This window comes from Sorex fumeus, unplaced genomic scaffold (genome assembly GCF_029834395.1).
Source record: "Sorex fumeus unplaced genomic scaffold, SorFum_2.1 ptg000010l, whole genome shotgun sequence".
NCBI classification, from domain to species: domain Eukaryota; kingdom Metazoa; phylum Chordata; class Mammalia; order Eulipotyphla; family Soricidae; genus Sorex; species Sorex fumeus.
In genome coordinates, this window is record NW_026606067.1 from 5,043,527 (window position 1) to 5,070,312 (window position 26,786).

Genomic DNA, 26,786 nt, shown 5'->3' on the forward strand with positions numbered 1-26,786 from the left:
TGTGTGTACCTATGTCTATAAAATTCAATTGGGTATAGTTTCTTCATAGTTCCACTAATTTATAACCTGAATACTGTCACACAATTCTAAGGTTATATATAAAATGGACAACAATTTTATACAAAAAATTCAGCAGAAAACAGCCTGCATTTGAAGTCATTAGAAATCCTCACCATTGTATCCTTAGGGCTATCTGCTTTATGTCAGATGCTGAAAGGAAAAGTGTGGGTGACTTGGTAAACTATAAATCAGAGTTAACAGAGATAGATGGTACAACTGGGAACCTTTTATTGCCTTCAGGATCCAAAGGTCAAGAGCGTAAAAGACATTTCAAAGTGTTTTTATTTCCAGTACAGCCTCTACATTTGGGTAAGAATAAATAAAATTGTGTCTGCAAATGTAAAAAATAAAACCACCAAGAAGGTGAATGAGATATATAAGTTATAATATTTGTAGTTAATACTTTCACCAAAGCACTGTTGGTGTGGTTAATATATTCACCCGCAGGAGGCAGAATCCTAAGAGGGATCTTACTGCCGCTCCCCAAGCCCCAAATTCCAAGACCAGGCATGTGATTCCTTCTTCTGATGTGAGTGAGGCACGTGAAGAGGATGAAAACCATACCCATCCCATGCTACCTTGTGGCAATAGATCTTGGATGTGCTACTTCGTTTCCTGGTTAGCTTCTTGTTGAGTTAATCAAAAAGGAGGACATCGTGTGGAGACCTGAGCTGCTCAGGGAAGCAGGCAGAGGGAGAGACTCCATGGCGGGGGGAGGAGGGGCAGGGGGGAACAGGGGGGGGGAGGAGCACTCCTGCGGGCCTTACAGGGAATGCCAGCACCAGTGGGACATGGCCTCCAGGACTAGAGGACAGCAAGTGACAACCCCAAGCTAGCAGGAATTTAATGAGCCAGATACAAAGAAATGGATTCTCCCAACAGCCCAGGAACCAGAAAGAAAATCAGAAAAGAGATGGGTGAACTGGCAGCCCCAGCTGACAGCTGGATTTCCCATCTTCTAGAACCCAGAGCAGGGAACCATCTGACAGATGTACGTAACTATCTGACAGAAACTGAGAATTTGGGTGGTGTGTTTTGTTTTGTTTTTCTTTTGGGGTCGCACCCAGTGATGCACAGGGGTTACTCCTGGCTCATGCACTCAGGAATTACTCCTGGCGGTGCTTGGGGGACCATATGGGATGCTGGGAATTGAACTCGGTCAGCCGCGTGCAAGGCAAACGCCCTGCCCGCTGTGCTATTGCTCCAGCTCTGAATGTGGGTGGTCTTAAGTCAATTTGTGCTACTCTGCTATGTAGTGATTTAAGAAAAACCTAAAATAAGGGGCATTTCTAAGCAAACTAAAAGTTCACATACACAGTAGCTTTGTGTCTCTATGGCACAGAGACACAATGCTGTCCGCATGTGTCAATCTGAAGAAAATGACAAAATGATATAGTCATAATGATATAGAAAACAAAAGTTGGCAACCCAGGAAGGTATGCTTTCTATAAATATTTAGCAATAAGAACAGATAACTTTAATAAATTATTTGAAATTGGGTCAAACACTTTTCATGAAAGAGTGATCACTTCAATGATCTTACTGCATATGTCCACCACCGTCACATATATAAAAAATACTAGGAAGAATAAAAAACTCTTGTCCTCCTTAAACTGTAAGGTATGGAATCTTTTGGCAGATAAAATCTTTGGGGAGATCAACAACTTCAAAGAGTTCTCTTGAGAGAATCATTGCACCAGGTTTTATTTTGTTGTGTTTCAATTTTAGTAAAGATAAAGTTTAAGAAATGGTAATACTGGGGTTGGAGGAAGAGTACAGGTCTTAAGATGCTGCTTTGTATAGAGCTGACCCTGGTTTGATCCCAGGCACTGCATAAGGTCCCCTGAGAATAAGGCCAGGAGTAAGCCTGAGCACTGCCATGTTTGGGTCCTAGCTCCCTCACCCCTGGCCAAATTAAGTGTGTGTGTGTGTGTGTGTGTGTGTGTGTGTGTGTGTGTGTATACACATACATGTATATATTCATGTATACCAATATGTACTTTTGCATTATCTTTTTTCTTAAACTGATTCTCTAATATGCATTTAGAGGACTTAACAATGCCATGATATTTTTGAAACATGAACTCTGAAAATTCTACACGTTTTAAAATTATGTTTACTATTGACAAGCTGAAATAAACTTCTTTGTATTTTTCTAGTATCTCAATGCTACTGTTTCCACCAGTAAATATATTTTTTACATTAGAAGGATGAAATAAACTATATTCTTAAAAAGCACAAATGGAGCATGCATGGGTTTGTTTTAGGGTACAATATATAGAAAATGAACAGCATATACCACAAGTAACTAAATTATAATTTGCTTTTAAAGAGATTATCTTTTTTCAAATTCTGACTACCCCCAAAAAAATCTATGATGAAAAAGTCTAGATTGCCTTTTATCCTAAAATTCACGTGGGAAGTATTTCATCTGACCACAGCCTCAGGTATTCCTTTGTCACTAATTAGAGAAATACCGACTATTTCAGCTATAAATTGCTTGATTATATTTGTCAGCCTGCTCTGAACCAATTAATTATTTACTTGTAAAAATCTTTGATGTAATTCTGTCTTGAAGTTCATTTCTGGAATACAGACCAGAGCTTTATTTTCTCTTCTATCCCAATTAAACTGAGCATTTGAGAAAATGAGATATATTATTATGATGCACAGTGATTTACAATATGACTTACTGTAAAGAAATGAATTGTGTTCTTAATTCAAGTGTCACTTTATAAAGTAGTAAGCTCTTCAAAAGAGAATTTCCTGGTTTTTTTGTTTTGTTTTGTTTTTTAAATTTTAGTTCTCCAAATGCTCTTAGTTCTCTTTTATTATAGAAGTGTGTATACAGGCCAGAGAGATAACTCAATGGGTTGGAACCTAAGTGTTGCTTGTAGGAGGCCTGGGCCCAATTCCGAGCACCATATATCCTCCTCTAGCACTGTCAGGAGTATTGGGCCAGGCCTGTCTCAACTTTCCCTTTGAGGTGAGAGGAGAGGGGGAATTGAGTCTAGTACACATACAAGAGTTAGGCAAAAAAATTTAGAATTTCTTTGGACCAGAAAAAAGTGCTTTCTATATCAGCACGTTATCTTCTCCCAGGCCAGTGGAGATTATAGCTTAGAATTACTCTAGGAGGCCAGAGAATGGAATAGGTAATGGCTGTGACTGATACACCACACCCAGCAGGCCACCTACTGGCCCCTGAAACAGAAAAGCACAGAAGAGAGAAAAGGAACAAGATTGAGCCCATTCATCGATCACCACACTCGCTCAGGTACAGCCCTAGATTATCTGGCCAGAAGAACAGGCATGGCTCTGTACTCAACGGAGTTTTAAGTCAAATGGGAAATATGAACGCAAATGAAACAAGCACACAAATAACTAATGGGTTAGATCACTATGTGCTACAACAGTGGGATACTGAATTCTAACTGCCTAGAGCATCACTCCCTGTGGAAGTGATGTCTGTGTGAAGAACTGGATGGCAAATAGACAAACTCAGCCATGGATGGGGGACAACAGTGTCTGAGACAAGTGATGAGTAGGGACAAGGAAAAGGCCCAGTCCACAAAGGATAGCACAAGGGAGTAGGGGTCACATCCACTGCGGGTGTTATCCCTGGCACCTGTTCTGCATAGGGCACTGTCCCCAGCGCCACAGAGGGTCATGGAAGGACACAAGGATGGACCCTTGAGAGTTTTCCATCTGAGTCACATGCAATCTGGCACACAAGTTCATCCTGACACTGAATGGGAAACTCTAAGGAAATCTGGAAGCTTGTCTCTTCTTCTGCGTTTACCCCCTCCCCACCTCTGGAAAGAGGTGGAGAAAGAGGTGGGAGGACCAGGCGGCAGATGCTGGGGACCGCCCCCCACCATCAAGGTGAGAGATGAGAGTCACACTGTGAGGAGAGAACTACCAGTGGAGCAGGGTGGAGCATTCTGAATGACACTTGAGGGGGAAAATAGGGCCACAGAGCTGAGTTGAAAATTGGATATTTCAAACTCCATCATGAATGGGCGGCAGGAGGAGACTGACTCAGCAGCGGAAAATCAGGTCTCCAGAGCGGAAGGAAGAAAACCACTGGCCCTGTCCGCCAGCAGAGGAGTTCTTTAAAAGAGAGGGGCTGAAAAGCACAGCCAACTGCAGCCGAGATCAAACAGAATGAGTTCTGGAAGGAGGACTGGCTCAGTGACAGAAGTCATTTAATGGCTATCACTGGAGGAATTTGGGAAGCAGGGTTGGGACTGAGTGTCAGTGAAGGGGAAAAATAAAGAATCAGGACACCACGAAGCAGTCAGGCCGAGGTGGTGGTGGTCAGACTTACGCAGTAGGGCCTGCTTTTATCTTCTTTCAAACAGAAACACCCCTCCTCTAAATTTCTTATTGCCCTTTAAAATTTTTTTCATTGTTCTTATCACAGCCGACATGTTACCTTTTACTATCTTATCACTTTGTCATTCCTGTTGAGGTTTCTTGAGTGAATACATGAATGAATGAATGAATGAACTTAACAATGTACTTCCTGAATATGTGTAAAATAACAATGTATTGAATGGCTCTGAAAGATGATGGACAAGATTCTGAACACCTTAGCATTTCTGAGTGTCTGACCAAAGAAAGGCAAAACACGAGGGATCTGAATACCTGAGAATCCAGAAGATGGGAGGGAGGGAGGGAGGGAGGGAGGGGAGAGAGAAAAAGGGAGGGAGGGAAAAAGGGAGGGAGGGTGGGTGGGAAGGAGAAAGAACAGAAGTAGACACAGTTGGTTTAGGTGTGGCCAAGGAAAGTAAGGGCAAACTTATCTAATGACACAGAAGGCATTAGGCTAGGTGGTAAAAAGTGTAGAAGGGTTGATTCATGTGAAACCCAAAAAGGGTTTGGAAAGGGTTAATCAGCAATGTAAAGAAATATGATGTGAGAAGCTGGTAGGTATCACCTACTCCCAACAGAATTCTGTACGTATACATATTTGCGTAGATACATATAAACGTCTATGTATGTGTTTTCCTTTTGACAGTAACTCTAAGAAAGGTCTTGCTGGGCAGGAGAGATAGTAGGTAGGGTGAAGGGTACGTACATAAATACAGAAGAAGCTGGCATCACATAGCTTCATCCCCACTCCAAAACCATCCAGTGTGGCCTTAGGGGCCTGTGAGTTACTAAGATGGATCTGGTGGTCCCTGGCATGGCGGAGCAGCATATCATCCAACCCCGAAACTGTTCCTCCAGCTAAGACTCGCTGGGCACAGCAGCCAAACTCCTGGGCATTGTTTGGGAGACCCTGCCCCCACCAATACAATGTTATCATCAGTCAAGTCAATCAAATTAATCGGAGAGAAGAAACAGAAATGATTACTATTTAAAATGCATCGATTTGCTCGAGCGGGCCCAGTAACGTCTCCATTGGAGACTTTGTTGTTACTGTGTCTGGCATATCGAATACTCTCGGTAGCTTGCCGGGCTCTCCGAGAGGGGCGGAGGAATCGAACTCGGGTCGGCCATGTTGGCCGCGTGTAAGGCGAACGCCCAACCTGCTGTGCTATCGCTCCAGCCCTTAAAATGCATCAATCCACCTAAAATTAATTCTATTTTAGGAAAGACCAGGAGAATTCTCCCCAGTCAGATCCTTCCAAGTTATTACACTGTTTTCTTTCAATACAATTAGGTATTTGCTCAGGTTCAAAATACTACACTGTAAAAGTTGAATACACACAAGTACACCAGGGTATGCTGGCTCAAACTTTCTGTTACAGTCATTAAGTCAGGACTGTAGGTTTGGCAATATGATTTTCAGCCTTTAGAACAGCTCCAAGAGTAGCTGAGAAAACTGACTCAGAATATCTTATACAATAATGTCTACTAGGAATAATATTACCCATTTCAGTGGAAGAACCAATTCAGTCTTCTACAAAACTACATGAAGTTTCTATGTAAGTGGGAATTGGGAGGCAGCAGTGGGGTGTGTCTAAATCAAAGCTTCTAGGATCTTAGAACTCAGTCTCTCTTTATTTTTTTAATTTTATAAATAAATTTTTATTTGATAGATACCTTCACATTTTACTCATAAATTCCAAGGGTAGTACACAAGTATACCTATCAAAGCTATAACAGTAATTCTCTACACTTTACCAAAACAGAATTCTGGTTGTCTAAATCTATTTTACTTCTACTTTACTCTGGGCCAGCTGATTAAAAAAAATCATATGATCATGTCAGCTGATTGCAAGATACTTCGGAGTTAAGTTCATGAACACAGAGATAGTTTTCCTTCTTCACAGACCCAAGAAATCCGAATCTATTTACCAAATAGGTAACAGGACTTCCAAAAGGCCCGCTCTCCCTGAATTCATTTGCTCAAGTGAAAGAACAAATGTTCCCATCAATACTCCTTTAAAAGACAACAATGCTTGGACACACTGTGACAACCGGATACGTATGGAGAAGGAAGAGAAAGGAAAGAAAAGCAAACTGAACTAAAGCAAAAAAGTCTGGTGGGTGGCAATCAAAATTCTGAATCGTCCATCTCTCAAACAGGGCAAGACGCTAAAAGTGAAATTGCATCTTGCTTTGCCTTTGACAAATATTTTTATAACAAAGATCTGCCATTTTTCCTTCCCTATGTAAGTAAATAACTCTTGTATCTGAAGGTGTCAGCAAAAAAATAAAAATAAATAAACCATACACACACACACACACACACACACACACATATATGCTGTTCTCTTTCATAGGAACTCGGTATGCTTGCCTAGATATGTTTATCTGATAGTCATCTTGTAACACTTTATATTTGTGTATTTTCATTTTTTAAAAAAATTAAGACTATATCTTTTTTTAACTCATTCATTTCCAAAGATACATTTTGTTGGTGGTCAGCTGTTTGTGCTACTCATGGGAAGTTCCTAGAACAGAAAATCAGATAAATGATTAAATGTGAGTCACACTCACCACGGGACTCAGAGTCAGCTTTGCAGATATATATATATATATATATATATATATATATATATATGTATATATATATATACCATCACAGGATGAATTTATATCTAAGCACCCTCATGAATATGCTTTTTTTTTCTCATTTAGATTTCATAATCTAGAAGTAATCTCTTAAACTGACTCCACCTGCCTGGTGAGATCACTAGCCATAATCAGTGGCTGATAATGAACCCATCCTGGAGACAGGATTCTTAACTCTGCGCAAGAATCTGTGAACACCTAGATCAGATGATCTGTGAATGCTCTGTTAGGAAAATAAACTGTGCATGGACATTATATTTTTCTAGACAGATGGTAAAGGGTTTTCAATCTAACTTTTCAATGGAGTTCTGTGAATTGAAAGTCTTTAAGGGATACTCACCAAAAATATATGGAGTATTATATCACACAAAACTAAAAATAACAATGCTTCAGTTTACTTTTGATGAGACAACTTCTTTCTGTGTCAAAATTGCCGCTAAGAAGCATTATAAAGAACAAATATCAGGTACATGAAACTTCTAAATTTGTTTTCTGAAACTATCTATGCAGAAGAGATAACTATCTGTGGCCCAGAATATATTGAGACTGAACCTATAAATGATCAATGGCCAGTCTATATATAAAAATAGAACCTGTAATAATCTAACCGGGAAACCAACATTTTATCTACTTAAAATACCAGGCAGCCCAACTATGATAAGACTTCTAAGAAGTCAGATTATGATCTCTAGTGAAGATGTTTAATATTATGCAAAAATACCTGTAATAATCAGCCTCCTAAACCAAGATTTGATTCCTGAAGACTTGATTAGCACAGCATACCTATTTTTTGTCCCAGAGCCATTGTAGGCTGAAACAAAGCAAATGAAATATGCAATGCTAGACAACTACGACAGACATCCACTTGTAGTTAATTCCCTACAGCTTTCAATCAAGGTATACCTGAAGTCCTCACTTATTTTTTCCCATTATAAAGTTTTCCTACTCCTCTCTCTGCCTGAGAACCTCTGCCAAAATGTTAGCCTCACTTTTCACATCTGGTTAGTATCCATTGATTTCCATGCTGTTCAACGCATCTCCCATAGTAACAGAACTTTAGCTTCTAGTATAGCCAAAAGAAGATTATGTTCGTCAAATGTAACTCTGGCTAATAGGATGCAGCTGAACACACTATGTGGCTGAAGCCACCAAAATACCTTAAAATACAGCCAGCAAGTACCCTTCACCCACTCTGCTGCCTTGGGATGGTGACTCAGCTGTAGAGAGGTGTGGTCTCTGAGGAACTGTCATGATCATGACAACCGCAGCCAACATTTACACTTCACTATGTATGAAACATGGTACTATGCTCCCTATAGAAATCAACTAAGTGATCATTTAAAACCACTCAAAGATGTGGTTTATTTATTATCAGTTTGTTTTGAGAAAATGTGGTAATAATTTGCATATAAGTGAATGGACATGGAGAGTATCATGCTAAGTGAAATGAGTCGAAAAAAGAGGAACATACATAGAATGACTGCACTCATTTGTAGAATATAAAATAACATAATATCAGACTACCATCCATGGACAATAAAAGCAAGAGTCAGGAGGATCTCCCCATGGTTGGAAGCCTGCCTCATGTACTGGGGGAGAAAGCAGTTGGGATAGAGAAGGGATCACTAAGTCAACGATGGTTGGAGGGATCATTCGGGATGGGAGATGTGTGCTGAAAGTAGGTAAAGGACCAAACATGATAGCCTCTCAATATCTATATTGCAGACCATAAAACCCAAAAGTAGAGGGAGGGAGGGAGTATTGGGAGAAATTGCCTGCTATAGAGGCAAGGGGAGGGTTAGGATGGTGGGGGGGGGGATACTGGGGACACTGGTGGTGGAAGATGTGCACTGGTGGAGAAATGGGTGTTTAATCATTGAAGGACTGAAACTCAATCATGAAAACTTTGTAACTATCTCACGGTGACTCAATAAAAAAGAAAGGAAATAAGAAAATGTGGTAATGTAAAAGTTAAAAACTTACCCATACAAGCAGTTTTGAAGCTACTATCACTTAGGGGTTTCTATAATATGCAGCTGAACTTAACCACAATTAATATTACCTTAGGAAAGATAATAAGCTGCAAATGGTTAAATCTAGGTTTGAGGTTGAAGGTCTGAATGCAGAACCTGCTTTTGTCTCTGATGAATACCTCCTCTTTACAGCCTTTCCTTAATATCCGAAGATGAGGTTCTGGTCCATGCAGAGAAATCAAGCTGCACATTCTAACATTAGTTATTAGAAGAAAAGTCTCTCCGTCTATTTCCAAGTTGATTTTGAAGTGTTCATATATTTAACCTAACTGTAAATGTCACCAGGTTATGCAATTTTGTAATCACAATCATCACCATTGCTTTTTACTATCTGCTGAATATCTATACTTATTACCTATCTAGTACATTGATGTCTTTAAAGTTTTTCATATGCCTAGTATGCTTAACAGGTGATTATATTAGAAGAATATAAAATTTTACCTAAAAACAAACCAATATACCTACCTTTATCATTCTGGATAGATCACCAGCATCTGCTAATTCCAAAACTATGTTTAGTTCATTATCTTCAATAAATGATGCATAATATTTAATTACATTTGGATGGTTCAGTTGCTAAGGGGGAAAAAAACAGTGAAAATTTTCTTATTAAAATCCAGAAGTCATTTACAGTTTTGACTTAAGAATAAACTTAAGATCCTACCATCCATTTATAAATTATATTTTTCCCTTCCCCTTCTCCTCCCAGTTTTTACTGTTACAATTGTGATGACTGTGCTCATACATTCTGAGCTGCTTCATTCCCACACTTCAGTTGTGATGCTCAACAGGGGTCCACACTTAAGTTTTATTTTCACAGTTTGTTTTGGTGCCAGGGATAACAAATGAATAACAGTAGGCGCAGGGGACAGAAATGAGACTGAATTTGTCTGTGCTAGTGAGCCATCCCTACAGGCATTTTTCAGCTACAGAAATCTTAGCATGCTTATATTTTTTCTTATTCCAGTGAATTTTGAAACAGCTATTATAATTATTAATAGTCAAACTAGTATTGATTTAATTTACTTGAAATAAAAAGCAAACACATGAAAATTGTCAAATATTCCTATGTCTAATATGTTTATAACTACATGTGAATGATCAAATAACCAGATGCTAAAAATGGTACCTTTCAAATGAAAAATTTCTTTTAAGATACTCAATGATAAATAAAGTACCCCTTTCACTTCGACTCTGAGTTCAGGACTAACTCCGCAGTAACTCCAACTATAGCTGGTTTGGTTCAGCAAGAAACCCATTCCTTTAAGGTATTTAATATATGTTATTTAAATGATGCCTTTGTGTTGAATAATATAAATGCAGCACTGAATATATTATCTATTAGAGTTATAAAATCATCCTAGGAAAGTTTTAATCTTGTAGAAAAATATGTGCACCAGTTTACATAAACTTATCTTTTTTTGTTTTCAAACACTAAACAAGTTAACATGACAAATAGTTTGCCAAAAAAATCATTCAAGAATTATCCTAGAGGGTTGTATGCTTTCTTCTTTTTTTCCTGTTTATAGTTTCCCCACTTTTTATGATGATGTAACTTCGATAATAAAAGCTTAAGTATTTTAAAAGCAGTTTCTTCATATGGGAGGTGGGGAGAGAGAACAGAACAATAGGATAGTTGGAAGCATGGTTGATTTTGATCTTACTCTTATCTTTTAGGCTATGTCTGATTCACTTTAGGCACAAACCAGAACAGATGGAATAAAAACACTCAAGTCTTATCTAAACATCAAAAAGACAGGGCTGAGAGATTGTACAGAGAGTAGGGCACTTGCCCCGTAAGCGGCCAACCTGGGTTCAGTCCCTAGTGCTCCATGCAAGTCCCCTAGCACGGCTAGCAGCAATTCCTGAGTGCAGGGCCATGAATAACCTCTGAGCACCACCGGGTGTGGCTCATCAACAACAACAACAAAAGCAAACCACTAAAAACATAAATATCAAAAATATAAGCAGCAGCATTTCTCCAAAGAAATTATGGTCTGAAATTATGGAGAGATAATACAGCATGGTGGGGAACTGGCCTTGCACACGGAAGGGCAGGTTCCAACCCCAGTACCCCTTGTGGTGTCCCAACCACCTCCAGAAGTGATCCCTGAGCAATAAGTCAAGAGGAAGCAGGGGCACAGCTGCACACGGTCCAAAAAGCCCAAACCAAAAAATTGAACTGAATTAGAATCAATATAAAAAGCACTGAAGTCTCATATTTTATTATTAAATGAGAAACCTGGGAAGTCAATTCCAAGATACACTTAATAGCCTCCCTCTCTAAGTTCAAAAATGGATTTCAGAAATGATAAAATTTAAAAATTAAACCTGTGAGCCATTTGAATCAGTTCACATTTTCAATATATTTCTATTGAGACAATACTAATAATGCACACTTATAATAAAAATGCTTTCAATTTATTATGACTTTTTAATCTATTTTCTAGTTTTGAAATTGAAAAAGAAATCCAGTATTACCAAATGTTCCTGTTATGTTATTTTACAATGAATCCAGTAATAACTACATTCTTTAATATACCAACATTCAAGAGCAATTTTCAAATTCTTTGAATTTCAAATTTACTGGAAATGAGAAAATGAGTACACATTTACTGATTCATTACTGAATCTTACAATACTTTTGTTTATATGTGTATTATTTTAATAAACCAGTTTTACTAATATCTTCAGTTATGTTCAAAAAGCATAGCTTGTTATTTACCTTAAGAAGATCAATTTCTTTGATACAATCAGCACGTGCTTTGGCATCCATTAAATCAAATATCTGAAAATAAAAATAAAATCATAATTACTTTTAAAAATATTCATTCCAGAATGTTATTTCACTAATTTAGTAGAGATATTTAACAATTTTCTTAGCATAGTGGGTAGGGCGTTTGCCTCTGCATGCAGCTGACCCGGGTTCGATTCCTCTGCCCCTCTCGGAGAGACCGGCAAGCTACGGAGAGTATCTCGCCCGCAGGGCAAAGCCTGGCAAGCTCCCTGTGACGTATTTAATATGCCAAAAACAGTAACAAGTCTCACAATGGAGACGTTAATGGTGCCCGCTGGAGCAAATCGATGAACAACGGGAGGATAGTAACAGTGAATCTTACTCTTATCGTTTGATCTTACTTTCATTTTAATAACTGTGAAGAATAACTGTATGTATTTTATGTTATCACTGCAATTAATTTTTTTTTCTTCCAGAGCTTAGTATTTTGAACTAGAGAGACAGTACAATGGGTAGGGTGCTTGCTTAGATGTGGCTGTCCTGGGTTGGATCTCCAACATCCCATATGTTTCCCCAAGGCCAACCAGAAATGATCCCTGAGCATTGTTGTGTGTGACCCAAAATCAAAGAAAGAAAGGAAGGAAAGGATGGAAGGAGGAAGAAAGGGAGGGAGGGACAGAGAAAGGAAGGGAAAGGGGAGGGAAGGGAGAAAGGGAGGGAGAGAGGGAGAGAGGGAGGGAAAGAGGGGGGAAGAAAGTTAGGGGGAGGAAGGGAAGGAAGGAGGGAAGGAAGGAAGGAAGGAGGAAGGAAGGAAGGAGGAAGGAAGGAAGGAAGGAAGGAAGGAAGGAAGGAAGGAAGGAAGGAAGGAAGGAAAGGATGGATTTTAAATGGAAAAAGAGAATAGTTACTATAGGTCTGAAGGTCAAATGAAATAAATTTTGATCACGAATATAATAAAATAATAGTGAATAATTAACTTGTGTAAATCTAATACATGAACTATCATTTCTCTTTTTTCCTCATAAGGACAATAACATTAGTGATTCTACCTCAGAGGTGAAGTAAAGGAAACCAAAAGATCTTAGAGACTAACAAAGTCTCAAAGCTAATAAATGGAACAGCCAGAGCTCATTCTCAGTATCCAACTAAAACCTCTAAGCATTCAGCTGTAGGACAAAATCATGTTTATAAGGTCTGGTGAATATATTCTTGACCAATGAGATATAGTAAGGAGGTAAAAATTGGCCCTTTGGAAATAGGGGTGACAAAAATCAAAATCAAAACTCCTCATGAACATAAAGCACAGATCTATATTAAATATTTCAAGATCTATATAGAATATTTGAATAGTATAGGTATATGAAAATAAAATTTTATAGAATGAATACTACCCCAAAAATGTCTAAATTCCTTTTACAACCACATAACAACAACAAAATTAATGATGGTAATAGCCATCAACCTGATCAAGAAATTTTTCCTAATTCAAACTGCCAAGAGATGCCAGGAAGAGTAGGTGTGTAAATTCAAGGCAGTGGTAAGATGGAAGAAATGTTTGAGGAAAGAACTGTTGAACACTCACATATCTCAAAGCACATGGGCTCTGTAAAATCACACTTTTGTCCTCCCCACACTTTCTCTCTCTCTCTCTCTCTCTCACACACACACACACACACACATACTTTCAGTCACTCACTCATGATTAAGAATCAAATGGCAAGAGAAACAATTGATTCTTGCCAAATCATGAGTACTGGGGCTATTAACTGGAACTGCTAAATAAAAGATTGAGATAATATAAAGAAATGCTGGGAAGTACAATGTTTTTGATGTCTGAGAAGAAATTCCTAGAAACTTTCCCAGTAATCAATCTCCCCGAGAGTAAGACATGTATGGGAGCTTTGGAAAGCCCTAACTGACTTAAAATACAAAGACAGAAGAACATACCTCGTAGAAGTCATAAATCTTTCATTCAACTTAATTTATATCTTGAATTACAGAATAACTATTTTAGTTTTAAATAATAATAACTGAGAGTATCTAGCCTGCACAGCAAATCTTGGCAAGCTACCCGTGATGTATTCAATATGCCAAACACAGTAACAACAAGTCTCAAAATGGAGATGTTACTGGGCCCGCTTGAACAAATCGATGAACAATGGGAGGACAGGTCTTCAATAATATTAAATTACTCTTCAAACATGAAGAGATACATGTCCCACTGAAGACAAAACCAAATGCTGAACTAAAAACACTTAATTAGATAACCAGCAAGTCAAGACAAACATACTAAATCTTCTGATCAAATCACCTATGACACAGATTCTAAGTTGCCTAATTTCATGAGCAAAATCTGACATATACATAAAGGTAAAGGCCCTCCCGTTGATCGTCGATTTGCTCGAGCGGGCCCAGTAACGTCTCCATTGGAGACTTTGTTGTTACTGTGTCTGGCATATCGAATACTCTCGGTAGCTTGCCGGGCTCTCCGAGAGGGGCGGAGGAATCGAACTCGGGTCGGCCATGTTGGCTGCGTGCAAGGCGAACGCCCTACCCGCTGTGCTATCACTCCAGCCCGACATATACATATAAAAATATTTTAATTTCAAAATTTTTTTCATAAAATATGTATAAGCTTGTCTTCAGAAGACACCATTTTCAGTTCTACCCAAGTTTCTTGAGGTTTTAACGTTTATTTTCTACATGGTAAGAGAAAAGCTGTTGGCAGTCTTTACACAAATTCAAATAGATTCTTAGCAATCTCTGAATCATTTAATAACTTTTCTTTTGTCATGTTCAAATTTTGCCAACATTACTCATGACTGACTAATGAAACTGAAAAGGTTAACACTTGATATCTTTAAGTAGAACACAATAGAAATGTGCTTGAAAAGACATGTCAAGTTGTTAAAACACATGAGACAGTAACAAAGAAAGTACTTAAAAATATATACTCAGAGCCTTTGGCAAAACTGGTTTCTCTCACTTTAAATAAATCTTACATATATGAAAATCTTAATGCCTGGTGCCCTACTTCACCAAACTTGTGTTAGTGAATTAACTGTGTGGCTTGTCCCTCTTTCAAGAGCTCTACATTCCATAAGGCTGGGCCTCAGTTCCTTCCCCTGGCTTAGGCTCCGGTCCATCCAAACCTTCAAGCTCCATTCCAAATGCTTCAATAGCTCTCCAGGGCCGCCACAAACCACAATGGGGGGGACCATCAGAGGGGATCCTTAACCCTGCCTCTACACAAGGAATCTATTTACTCTCAGTCTACAAAGCTTGGGTTCTCTCCCTAGCAGAATAGTAAGCAAATGCTTTCTCTTATAGAGACTATTTCATTCATTTTAAGAGGAAGAAAAGGTATAAAAGGCCACAGCAAAAGTATATACTTCTCTAAATATAAGTTACAGCAAACAAGACCACCTACAAGTACAAACTGACAATGGTCTTTCCCTGCCTATATTCACAGGACTTCTAAAGAGAGGAGATGGAGAGAGCAGGAAGGGGAAAGAACTCAACCAAGATGATAAATCCAGAGAGTTCTGCCTGGTTCCAGAAACCTTAAATCATCCACTACTCAAGGCTTAATCTAGTTTTCCTCTTTGCAATCTAAATGCAGTCTTCTCTTTGCAATCTAAATGCAACCAGATGTCCAAATTACAAATTAAAAGGTGGGCTCAATCTGGCAACAGAAACCCCCGCAGAACACAATCACCACCATGCTCACAGCCATTCTCCACAGGCTCAGGACAAGCATCATCCATGAATAAAGCTGTTGAAATACTCAGCTATGCAGGCTTTGTGAACGAACATCTCCAGGCTCTCACAGAGTTGGAGATGGGTGACTTTCCCTCATCCCCCTATTCTGCCGGGGACCTGGCAGTCATGCCCACAAACTGCCTCTGGCACCATATAATCTCATTAACCAGTCTAGATCCAGAAACTCACAAATAAATCTCAGAAGAGATCAACAAGCAGCAGATATGTCTCCAGATCCCAAAGTCACATTCCAGTTAAAAATCTAACTCCAGGGAGCTGGAGCGATAGTACAGCAGGTAAGGCGTTTGCCTTGCACACGGAAGACCCGGGTTTGATTCTCAGCATCCCATATGGTACCCTAAGCACCGCCAGGAGTAATTCCTGAGTGCAAAGCCAGAAGTAACCCCTATACATCACCAGGTGTGACCCAAAAAGCAAAAAATAAAAAAATAAAAAAATTAACTCCAGCTGTATCACTTTACTTAAAATTTTAGAATTCCTGGAGCAAATGCGCCTGTACAACATCTTATACTCTATACCACTGATGTACCAGGAGTAGCACACTACATTGAATGACGTAAAGTAGAAGGCAACCAATCTCTATTAAAAAATATTAGCACACAAGACTCAGCCTGTAAATATGTTAGTAATCTCTTATACAAGGGCTTAATAGTTCCAGGGTGAGAACAACAATCTTCACACACTTTTTTCTAAGGAAACCTGTTTTGATCATTTTTAGTGAAATATTCATAATAAGTAATGTAAAATAAATTATTTAGGGTCTACTATTAGTAGAGACTTTGGTGGTGGTTGGGAAAATTCAAAATATTGGTAGTGGGAAGGTGTAATGGTGGTGGGACTAATGTTGGAATACTGAATGTAATAAATTATTGTGAACAACTTTAAAAAAATAAAATAATTTTTTTTAAAAGATGGACTTTTTCTTGTCTTTGCATGCCTTGAGAGTTTGGAAAATTATATGGAATTAGATATCTGTTTATGTCACTATTCAATTACTATTAAAACTTTCATTTTCAAGGGGATGCCTTTTAACTCAATAGGTTAATAAATGGTGATCTAACTTCTAGTCCATCAGTAAAACTCACGAGTGATTCCCATTCAATAGGTTTTCTTAAAAGTAAGAGGACTCTACAGTTTAGCAAAGGAAGTTCATCTTTCATGGAAACTTAAACTCAACAAAGATTTGTCAGACTGTGTGAAAATTAAGGTGTTACCAGGAAGAAAGGTCCTAGGCCTGAATGGATGTTTTGCATGCTGGAGCCTGGGTTCCAGTTTCAGCATCACCTGGTCTGCTGAGCACTATCAGGTACAGAACAAAAATAAAGAGTCACCTTATCAAAGTAATATTAGAAGTCATGAATAAGGGCATGGGTAGAAGAGAAGCAAAAATTCCAAAATGACAATTGTAAAAATTGCCCCCAAAAGGCTGTGGAAAGAGAAGCCAATAGCCAGAATTTAGAGAACCAAGACAATGGATTCAAAATCCACAGAGAGGCAAGTTCTAAGAAGCTAAGCTGCTGTTGTTGAAAAACAGACCCTACAGAGATGTTAGTAAGAAAGCCGAAAGATATGTCTACAATCAGGGAAGACAGGCTAAAAGATGAGAAATGAAGCAAGTGGTGAAAAGCCCAAAGCAGAAAGATATCACCCAGAGCTCCGAGAGAATAAGAAAAGAGAGCAGAAATGATCTCTATCAAATGGGAAATGGAATTTTCTGCTGCGCATGAATCCATATGGGATTCATGGATTTCCATGTAGTAGTTTCAAGAGTGAAGAATGTGAAGAAAACAATGAACCCCAAAACTCAAATAAGAGATCTGGAAAATGTGGAAGAGCAACTGGCAGTTGGAATCAGGTCAAGGTTAAGTCAGCCTGGAAAGAGATGGAAATCGTAGATTAGAGAGGGGATTTTAACATTCTGCCAGAGAAAAAGAAGGTAAAATGTGATGGTCAGCTGACCCCACTGACTGCCATGGGGTCGGGCAGGTTAGTCCAAGAGATCTGGAGACAGAAAAATCAATATGGTATCAGGAAAGGGATAGAAAAACTGAGAGAAAAGGGCTAAAAAAAATAAAGAGACAGACAGACAGACAGACTACAGGCTGGCCTTCGAGATCAAGGGCCAGAGATTTATGTGGATGGCAATGGCTTCAAATGGAGAAGCGACAGACTGTTGAAAAAGGTATGAAGTGGCAGTGGAAAACAAGGCCTGTTGAAGATTCCATTAGACCCGAGTCAAGAAAGGAGAATCAAACTGATGATGGAGAGTTTGTGAGGAAAGAAGGAACATCAAATAAAAAGCACAGTCACTTAAAAAAGTCAGCAGTCAGAGGATTCTGGAAGAAAGGTCTTTTGGAAGAAAGTCAAATGTACAATCTCTTAAAACCTCATCTTATAAGAAAACTTTGATGATCATAATAATATCCTTAGGTACCAGAGTTTCTTTAAAAAACTGTGAAATATCAAAACAGGACTATTTCATTGATATCTATGGTGTAATTTAAATACGTAAACAGTGGCTCTACATTCACACCGTGTATGATAATCTTCCATGAGGCCAAATGCTCTGAACTAGAAGACCAACTCTCTAAACGTGAAAAAATTAAAACTTTGTTGTTGCATTGTATACATGCCTAAAATGCCTAAACTTAAATTGTAAATACAAATAAAAGCAGAAGCTTCTTTTTCAATGAAGTTGTTTTAGAAAACCATGATAAAGGGAAGATAGAGCTGAGAGTAGAAAGCTTTATTTTCTGGATATGTCTCCTTGAGAAGTAAATTGATGATAAATATTAAATTATTCTCTAATTTAAAACAATTCACTTGCTCATATTAAAACTATGAGGTTTTATTTGGGCGGTTGTAGAAATCAAACCCAGGGCTTCATGTGCTCTACCACCACGCCACTTTACTGGCCCCAGTTGTAAGGTTTGAAGGAAGTCTACAGGGATGAAATGAGAGAGGCTCAGTAATGACTAAACTATGACTATAGATACTTTAAAGACATTAAAATCTCTTTATAAATTATGGTAAAATGCTTTCATTCTTCATAAATTTTTAACTGCACACAACTCTAATTTTTACATATCCAAACATGTAGCTCTCGATATGAAATTAACATATTTAAGAAGTCATATAAGGGCTTTTTAAAACAATAATATATAAGTAAATACGCCTTTACTATAAAGCATCAAAGAATATTCATCCTTTCAGAAAGATTTTTTTCAGTTCACCTGAACCAAAAAAGTGGACCCGAACACAGTGTAATATCACATTGTTTTAAAGATGCAAAAGTGATCACTGTATAACTAAAACCCAAGCACAAAAATTTGTAAGTCTACAACTGTACCTCATGGTGTTTCACTAATAAAAAATAAAAAATAAAAAAAATGAAAAAAGATGAAAAAGTGCTTTTCTTCTAATGTCACTGACAGTAACACAGCATAACACAACGTAACACAAACATAGTCAATTCATTTACTTTTACTTAGACATGAAACATAAAGCCAAAAAACAACAATTAAGCATGAATAGCACTGCGATAGGGCGTTTGCCCTGCACGCAGCCAACATGGCCGACCTGAGTTCGATTCCTCCGCCCCTCTCGGAGAGCCGGGCAAGCTACCGAGAGTATCTCGCCCGCATGGCAGAGCCTGGCAAGCTACCCGTGATGTGTTCAATATGCCAAACATGGAAACAACAAAGTCTCCAATGGAGACACTACTGGGCCCGCTCAAGCAAATCGATGAACAACGGGAGGACAGTGACAGTGACAATGAAAGATAATACCTCACGTACTATTAGAAAATTACAGCAGCAAAAGTCAATGAACAAAAAAAAAAGAAAAGAAAAACAGGAGGCCCAGAATACATTCTATTATAACAGGCCATTAGCTTAACAAACTAGAAAATCAATTTCAGTTATATAACTGTCATCAATGAGTTTAAGAGAATAATATAGACACCGCACTGTATCCGATCAAAACAATTCTCTGATAATCCTCCAAAACAAGAACTGAGACTTTGAGACCCCAATCACGTCCTTCCAAAGACATTCTCACCCCCTAGCTTCTTCCTGGGCATCTCATGGCTGCTACCACTACAGGAGATTTAACCTGTCTCAAGATTGGAGGGGTATCTTTGTTGAGCTTCTGCTGGAATCCCAAGAGTCCCGTTATTTTATCTCAGTATTCCCAAAGCATTCCCACATTGACCAGCAAACATTTGGTGATCAATAGCCATGAACTGAATGAGCAGCAGGAAGGGAAGCAGCAAAGGGCAGCAGGGAGAGAGGACAGTAATGTTGCTATGTGGCATTTCACGGTGTGAGAACAGCGAAGGCACCATCTTAATTTTGACTAATGAATCATGACAAGATAAGAGGAGATTATATTCAGAAACTTAGAATAATATTGCCATATGATGGTAGGCCCTCAAAAATTCTTGGTGTTTTCCTGCATTTGGTACTTTTCTTTTCTCCACATATAAGCAAACAGTAGGAAACCCATCAGAAATTAGCACTTTATTTCTTTAGGGCCTCTCAAAAGTAGATGGTGTGGAATAAAATAAGGAACGTAGGAAAATAAGTTGGGAGAATCTGGCTGTAGTTTTAAAGTGTCTCCTTAAATACTCATAAGCAAAAAAAAAATCATTGTACAAGTCAATATATTTATACATACAAACTAAGGCAAAATTATAAGGATTCTAAAGAGCTGAGAATGATGGCACAGCTTTTGAAATAAGTTAACAATATCTAGCATAAGAAGTTGAATGGGGAAATTCAATACTTGTTTCTCTACGAGTTCTTTGAAGGGTTGGGATTCTTCAGAAAGGAAAACAGCCCAGTTAACAATATCCTAGGACATTTCGCTTTAAGTAAGAAAGAACCACGGGGTTCATTGTTCAACACAGTGTAATACATCATAAAAATCAATAGCATGTCCAAAATGCAAATGTATTCTTCCTCACAAAGATTTAAGATACTGCTCCCTAATTAGGAATATCTTTACATAGTGGAGGAAAAGGACACTGGTGAAGGGATGGATGCCCAAATGTCGTACAACTGAAATTCAATCATGAACAATTGTGTAACTTTGTATCTCAGTGTGATTCAATAAATAAAAAAAGTATTTTTTTAAAATTAAAAATATCATTACCTTATTCCTCTCTTCTATAATGAAATCATAAACCAGAAGATGTCTTAAAAATTTTCACTTAACTCTGAGAGAGCAAAGACGTAATTCAGAAGGAAAACTGAATTCCATACAACAGGAGGGGGCTGTCTGAGCTCTGTTACGTGGAATGTAGGGGAGGCTGTAGCTGTAGCGGACTGATGCTCAGTGGAAACACAATGAGGCACATTAACTCTTTTCTATTCAAATGTCCAGCAACAAGGTGAAAAACTACCTTCAACAAGGTCAAAACAATCCAATTCAGATGGTACGACAAGGAACCTACTGAACCTTTTGTTTTTTCTTACTTCCTCTCTGGTTGCTTCCATTTCCCTAGAAGTTACAAAGACACAGTTCTGGGATCACTACAGGCATTGTCAAAGACAGTACAGACCTGGTGTCTTTTCAGAACCACGAATCAGAACCAGAATCCCTGGAAAGATGGAGAAGGCAAGCACAAAGGCACCTACTCAGAACAATTCTGCAATCCTTCATCCTCCAGCTGAGCCATCTGGAAAAAAATCACCAGTTCCCTTTGTCTCTCCAAGCTACTGTGTGCTCAGTTTATGACCTTTTTTTGGAGGGTGAGGGGTTCGGGGGGCATACCTGGAGGTACTCAAGGCTTACTGTGGGCTCTATTTAGGGACCACTCCAGGCAAGGCTCAGGGGACCAAATGGGGTGCTGGAGATTAAATCCAGGGGTCCCACAGACAAAGTGCCTGCGACTCCATTTTGAAAAGAGCTAATTTTAGAAATTACTGCTCTACTTGAATATCCATGAGACTCCATCCTTACCATTGAAATTCTTTAATCCTGGGGGGCAGGGCAATAATACAATGGGTAGGGTGCTTCTCTTGTATGTGGCCAATCCAAGTTCAATCCCCATATTGTTCCCTGGGCCCTGCCAGGAGTGATCCCTAAGCAGAGTAAGTACCGATCACTGCCAGGTGTGATGCACAAACAAAACCATCAAATCTTTCCGCTGGCTTCAACGTTCTCCAAAATTCCATTTTACATTCATATGTTGGGCCAAATTCCAATTCTACCAAGTCCAACAGCTCAGATTGATAGCTCCATTGTGTGAAGGCCTATTTAAGTCAGGAAATCTAGGCCTCAGGGTTTAGTATTCTTAACTAAATAACCAAAGTTCTTTGCCACTTTGTGCCCCTTTTGATCTTCCCCCAAACCTAAGACTGTCTAGGGTTAAGAAAGCAAATACAGACCAGTCTGAGAATTAGAATCTGGAGGACATTTCCCCGTTTCAGGAGAAGTCAGCTTGCTACTTTGGGCTTGAGTTTTACAAACATATTTCAACTGACAAGTAGTCCAAATCCCAATGAACCCCGCTGGTCAGTGGGCACTGTACAATGGCTCCCTCCTCCATCCCCTTTCTCCTCAGTATCCTATTCAAACATGCCCATGATGACATTTCTCTGTCATTTGCTGTAGATGAGATGCATGTCCACTGCAAATGCCCACTGCTCTGCAGCATTAATATAATCTCTTGAAACTGCTACACACATAATGGCAGAAAGCAGACCCACACTTCCTCTCTCTGAAGCTTGCTCACTATCTATACTTTTCCCCCCAACTTTGTCAGTTATTTATGGCAAATAAGACATATACCATTATACCATTATACCATTGGGTATAATTACTGGATTATACCCAATGGTGCTCAGGACAGATTCCTCTCTTCCATTTATTTGTTCCTGTGACATTTTTTGAACACTACATTTAATCGTTCTCAACACTCTTTTTCTCCTGAAGGTTAGAATAAAGGCACAAGTATGCTCTTTTTTTTGGGGGGGGGGGGGAGGGAGGGGAAGAGGCAGATATTCACGAGTTACTCCTGGCTCTGCACTCAGGAATTATTCCTGGTGGGCTCAGGGGTCCATATGGGATCCTGGAAATTTAACCTGAATCAGCTGCATGCGAGATAAGCTCTCTCCCTACTGGCTATATAATTGTTCCGGCCCCACTAATATCATTTTAAATTACTCTCAGAGCTAATGATGCATAGAAACTAGGCAGATACATAGAAACTCAGGAAAGGCATACCCAAAGGTAACAAGGGCTACTCCAGCTAAGTGCTTGAAAGTCTCTCCTGGCAGCGCTTGGGGGACCAGGGAATACCAGGATGGCACGTGCCTATGCGCAAAGCATGCACTGAACCTGTTGAGCCATCTCCTCTCCCACACACCAACAGTGTTTTAAAGATGGATCAAAGGCACAATCAACTCAAGAGGTCATGTTTCAGAAACATGTTAATGTTCATTATCATATATTGTGTTTTCTTAAAGTATAAGTGCATAGTGAAAGAGAAAAAACTGCTACTCTTATATGCTGCTGGTGAGAAATCAACCAGTGCTATTTGCAGAATTTGGTATTAACTCGTGTACTAGCCACACAAATTCCACTGCAAGGCATGAACAAGAGACAAATTCTAATCTGTGTTCAGCAGGAAAGAAACATAAAAGCATTACACAAGTATTATAATAGCAAACTACAATGCAGAAAGAAGAAACTATAGCCACATGCACCAATACACACTAACTGTCCAAGTATGATAACATATAAAAAAAAACAAATTATATACATAATTTAAAATATTAAATAAATAATTTAAAATTTTTGAGGGGGGATTACTGGATTATACCCAATGGTGCTCAGGACAGATTCCTAGCTCTGTGCTCAGGGACCAGTTGTGGTGGGGCTTGGGGGACCATACAGGGAGCTGGGAGCCAAAAAGGTTGATCACATGGCAAGACTAATGCTTTACCCTCTGTACTATCTGTCTGAATCTACAAATAGATTTTTAAATGTGATATATACCATATATAATATGCTTCATGTACACAATGTTCCAAATATATAAGCACAAAGAATATATATTTAAAGTTTATAAGGAAGGGATAGGGTTGGGGGTGGGAGGGCTACTGGGAGCATTGGAGGTGGGGAATGGGGACTGGTGGAGGGATGGGTACTCGATCATTGATGACTGAAACCCAAGCACAAAAGTCTGTAAGTCTACATCTGTACCTCAGGGTGTTTCACTAATAAAAAAATAAAATAAAATAAATTAAAAAAATAAAGTTTATAAGGAAAATGGGTAAACCATAAATAAAAGGAAAAAAACAAAATTCAGGACCTATGAAGGTGGCAGAAATAAATAAAAATACATTTGATACTTTATTTCTTAAACAGTTGACAAAAAATCTACTTTTCTTCTTTACATGTAGTACATCAATACCATATAAAATCTTTCATAAATATTTATTATTTCAATAAAAAATATAACTGAAATTTTTGACTGTTAAAATTACAAGTATACTGATCTTTTAATCAATTTCAAAAGAAACTACGAAGAAACTCTAGGCCTCGGAAGAGAAAAGTTAGCCAAGGTGCAGAGAAAAATAGGGGCTCTCAGGCCAGCTGTAAACAGTGACTACATTATCTGAAATGCAGAAGGAAAGCTGGATGTCACATATACTAAGGCAGAAAGACCGGGGCAAATACAAGGAGACCTTCTGGATTCTAGAAGCCAAGTGAAATATTCAGGGTCCGGTGAGCAAGACAGAGACCCTGGAGCCCTATCCAGCAGTGTCGAGGTCTAGATAAGTAAAACTGGAGCAAGATAACAAATCTGAGGAAAACAAAGAGGGTCTGAACTGGAGAGCCAAACAAGTTCTAGAACAACACGACTACAACATGCAGAGATTTTAAATAAAAACCATCCACTCTTCAGTTCTGTCTACTTTTTGTCCCTAGTAAACAAAGATGACTTTGACTTCCTTTCATATATTGCCCAAGGTAGTTCTCTTCATTGGCTTAATACCTCACCTAAATTTTGACTGCCCCTTATTAGCTTCAAGCAATTCATTTTACGAGTCTAGTTTCCTAGTGTGAAGCCCACAGCTATAAAAGTTGGGCTGAGGAGATAACATCGAGTTACATATCCAATTAGAGGCAATCGTGAGAACTCAAACCTGTCTCTTCAATTCTACGGCTGGGAAAGCTTTGCTCGTGGCTGTCGCTGCTGACACAGGGGCCACAAAACCTGCTCAATTTTAAAGCAGGGAGTAATACTGAAACTGAACATTCACTTCAAATGGGCACCACACTCAATTCAAGCTTCTGAAAGTACAATTTTAACTTGCTCAGCACTCCCAGCTGAAGAATGCTGTTACCCACTTATCCGGGATATACTCTTCTCTAATAGTCACAATATTATTTTATACTGATTTATAGAATGAAAACCATCTTACCTGCACTTTTTTTAAAGCTACTGGTACTCCATCCAAGAGACAGGCTGCTCTATAAACTTCGCTAAATTGCCCGCGACCAATTTTCTTTTCTATTCGGAAGTTGGCTAGTGTATTATAGCCCATGTCCGGTCGTAAGGCCTTCTGCAATTGAAGAAGTCAGAAAAGTTTTTAATCACACAGTATACAACACATAATAGTAGCTGATTGCTTTCCCATAAGAATCCTACGATTAGCTTGCAAACTTCCATTCATTCAAAAAATATTGAACTCCTACTTATACCAGTTACTGGATGTTTACACATCAGCAGCAAACTGAACAGACAAAAATCCCTATACCCAAAGAACTTACACTATAGAGAGGAAAACAAATAATAAGCAAGTATATATGAAAAGCATCCAGTGACAGCAAAGGCTAACAAAACAAGGCAGAGGGAAATGAAATGTCAGAGGATGAGAAGGATTTTGAACCTTTAGATAGAAAGTTTAAAAACAGCCCTTATTTCACAGACCTAATTGTTCCATTAAATCTAGAACTTCCGTGAAAAAATATTTATTTTTTAAAGAATCTTTGAGATTAAATGTAAAGAAGTATATACATGGTCTATCTAGATACAAACATATATATATTTTATATGGATGTATTTTCACTTAATTCTGCTTGCCAGTTAATGCATGAAAAACTTGGGGACTTGGAAGTTACTGAATTCTAAGAGCATATTTCCAGTGGCAGGCAGTTTACAATCTCTGTGTTACTTTTTCAACTAAAAAGTTTTAGGGAAATTTTAAGTTCACAGCAAAATTCAGAGGAGGTACAAACATTTCACGTAGACCCCCTCCTATCAGTATAGCCTCCCCTATTATCAACATCTCCTGTTACAACCCACGGACCTACTAGGATCTATCACTGCTACCCAATACCTACAGTCCAAGCTGGGTTCACTTTCAGAGCTGTAAACTGTAGGTCTGGACAAACCCATGATGGCATCCACTTATCAAAAGGGATTCATATAAAGTGTTTTAAAGTTCTAAAATCCTCTGTGAGGGGGGCTGGAGCAATAGTACAGCGGGTAGGGCGTTTGCCTTGCTCGCAGCTGACCCGGGTCCGATTCCCAGCATCCCATATGGTCCCCCGAGCACCACCAGGGGTAATTCCAGAGTGCAGAGCCAGGAGTAACCCCTGAGCATCTCTGGATGTGACCCAAAAAGCAAAAAAATAAAAAATAAAACTTAAAAAAATTAAATCCTCTGTGAGGGGCCAGGGCAGTAATTTAGCAGGTAGGGTGCTTGCCTAGCACACACCGACCCAAGTTCAATCCCTGGAACCCCATATGGTTTCCCAATCCTGCTGGGCTGGGAGTGATCCCTGAGCACAGAACCAGGGGTAAGCCCTGCGCACTGCCAGGTGTGATCCCAAAACACAGAAAGAAAATTAAATATAAAAACTCTCTGTGCTGCACCTGTTCATCTCTCCTTGTTAGCTCACTACGTTACTGATATTTCTATTAAGCCCACACGTGTGCTTCCTCTGGAACATGGTAAGTCAGAATCATGAACTATGTGTAATCCTTTTGTACTGGCTTATTCCACCCAGTTCATGAATATACTTTTTAAATTATCTGTCATTGCTATTCAGGAAAATCCTATCATTTATCAACAGGTATTTAGTATGTTGAATTTGAGTCAAATTCTGTGCTAGCTGCTGAAGAA

The 26,786-nt window shown here is 38.8% G+C and overlaps 1 protein-coding gene across 3 annotated transcripts in view; it reads right to left on the reverse strand.

The window, feature by feature from the left end:
* The window catches only part of NEK7 (NIMA related kinase 7), a 143,785-nt gene that overhangs the window by 43,574 nt on the left and 73,425 nt on the right, over positions 1-26,786 (reverse strand). For all 3 annotated transcript variants that reach the window (XM_056110715.1, XM_056110718.1, XM_056110716.1), the window contains exons 3-5: positions 25,080-25,220; positions 11,848-11,910; positions 9,588-9,698 (exon numbers count right to left, since the gene is read on the reverse strand). In XM_056110715.1, the coding sequence (XP_055966690.1) occupies positions 9,588-9,698; positions 11,848-11,910; positions 25,080-25,220 (315 nt within the window). The remainder of the gene's footprint in view (positions 1-9,587; positions 9,699-11,847; positions 11,911-25,079; positions 25,221-26,786) is intronic.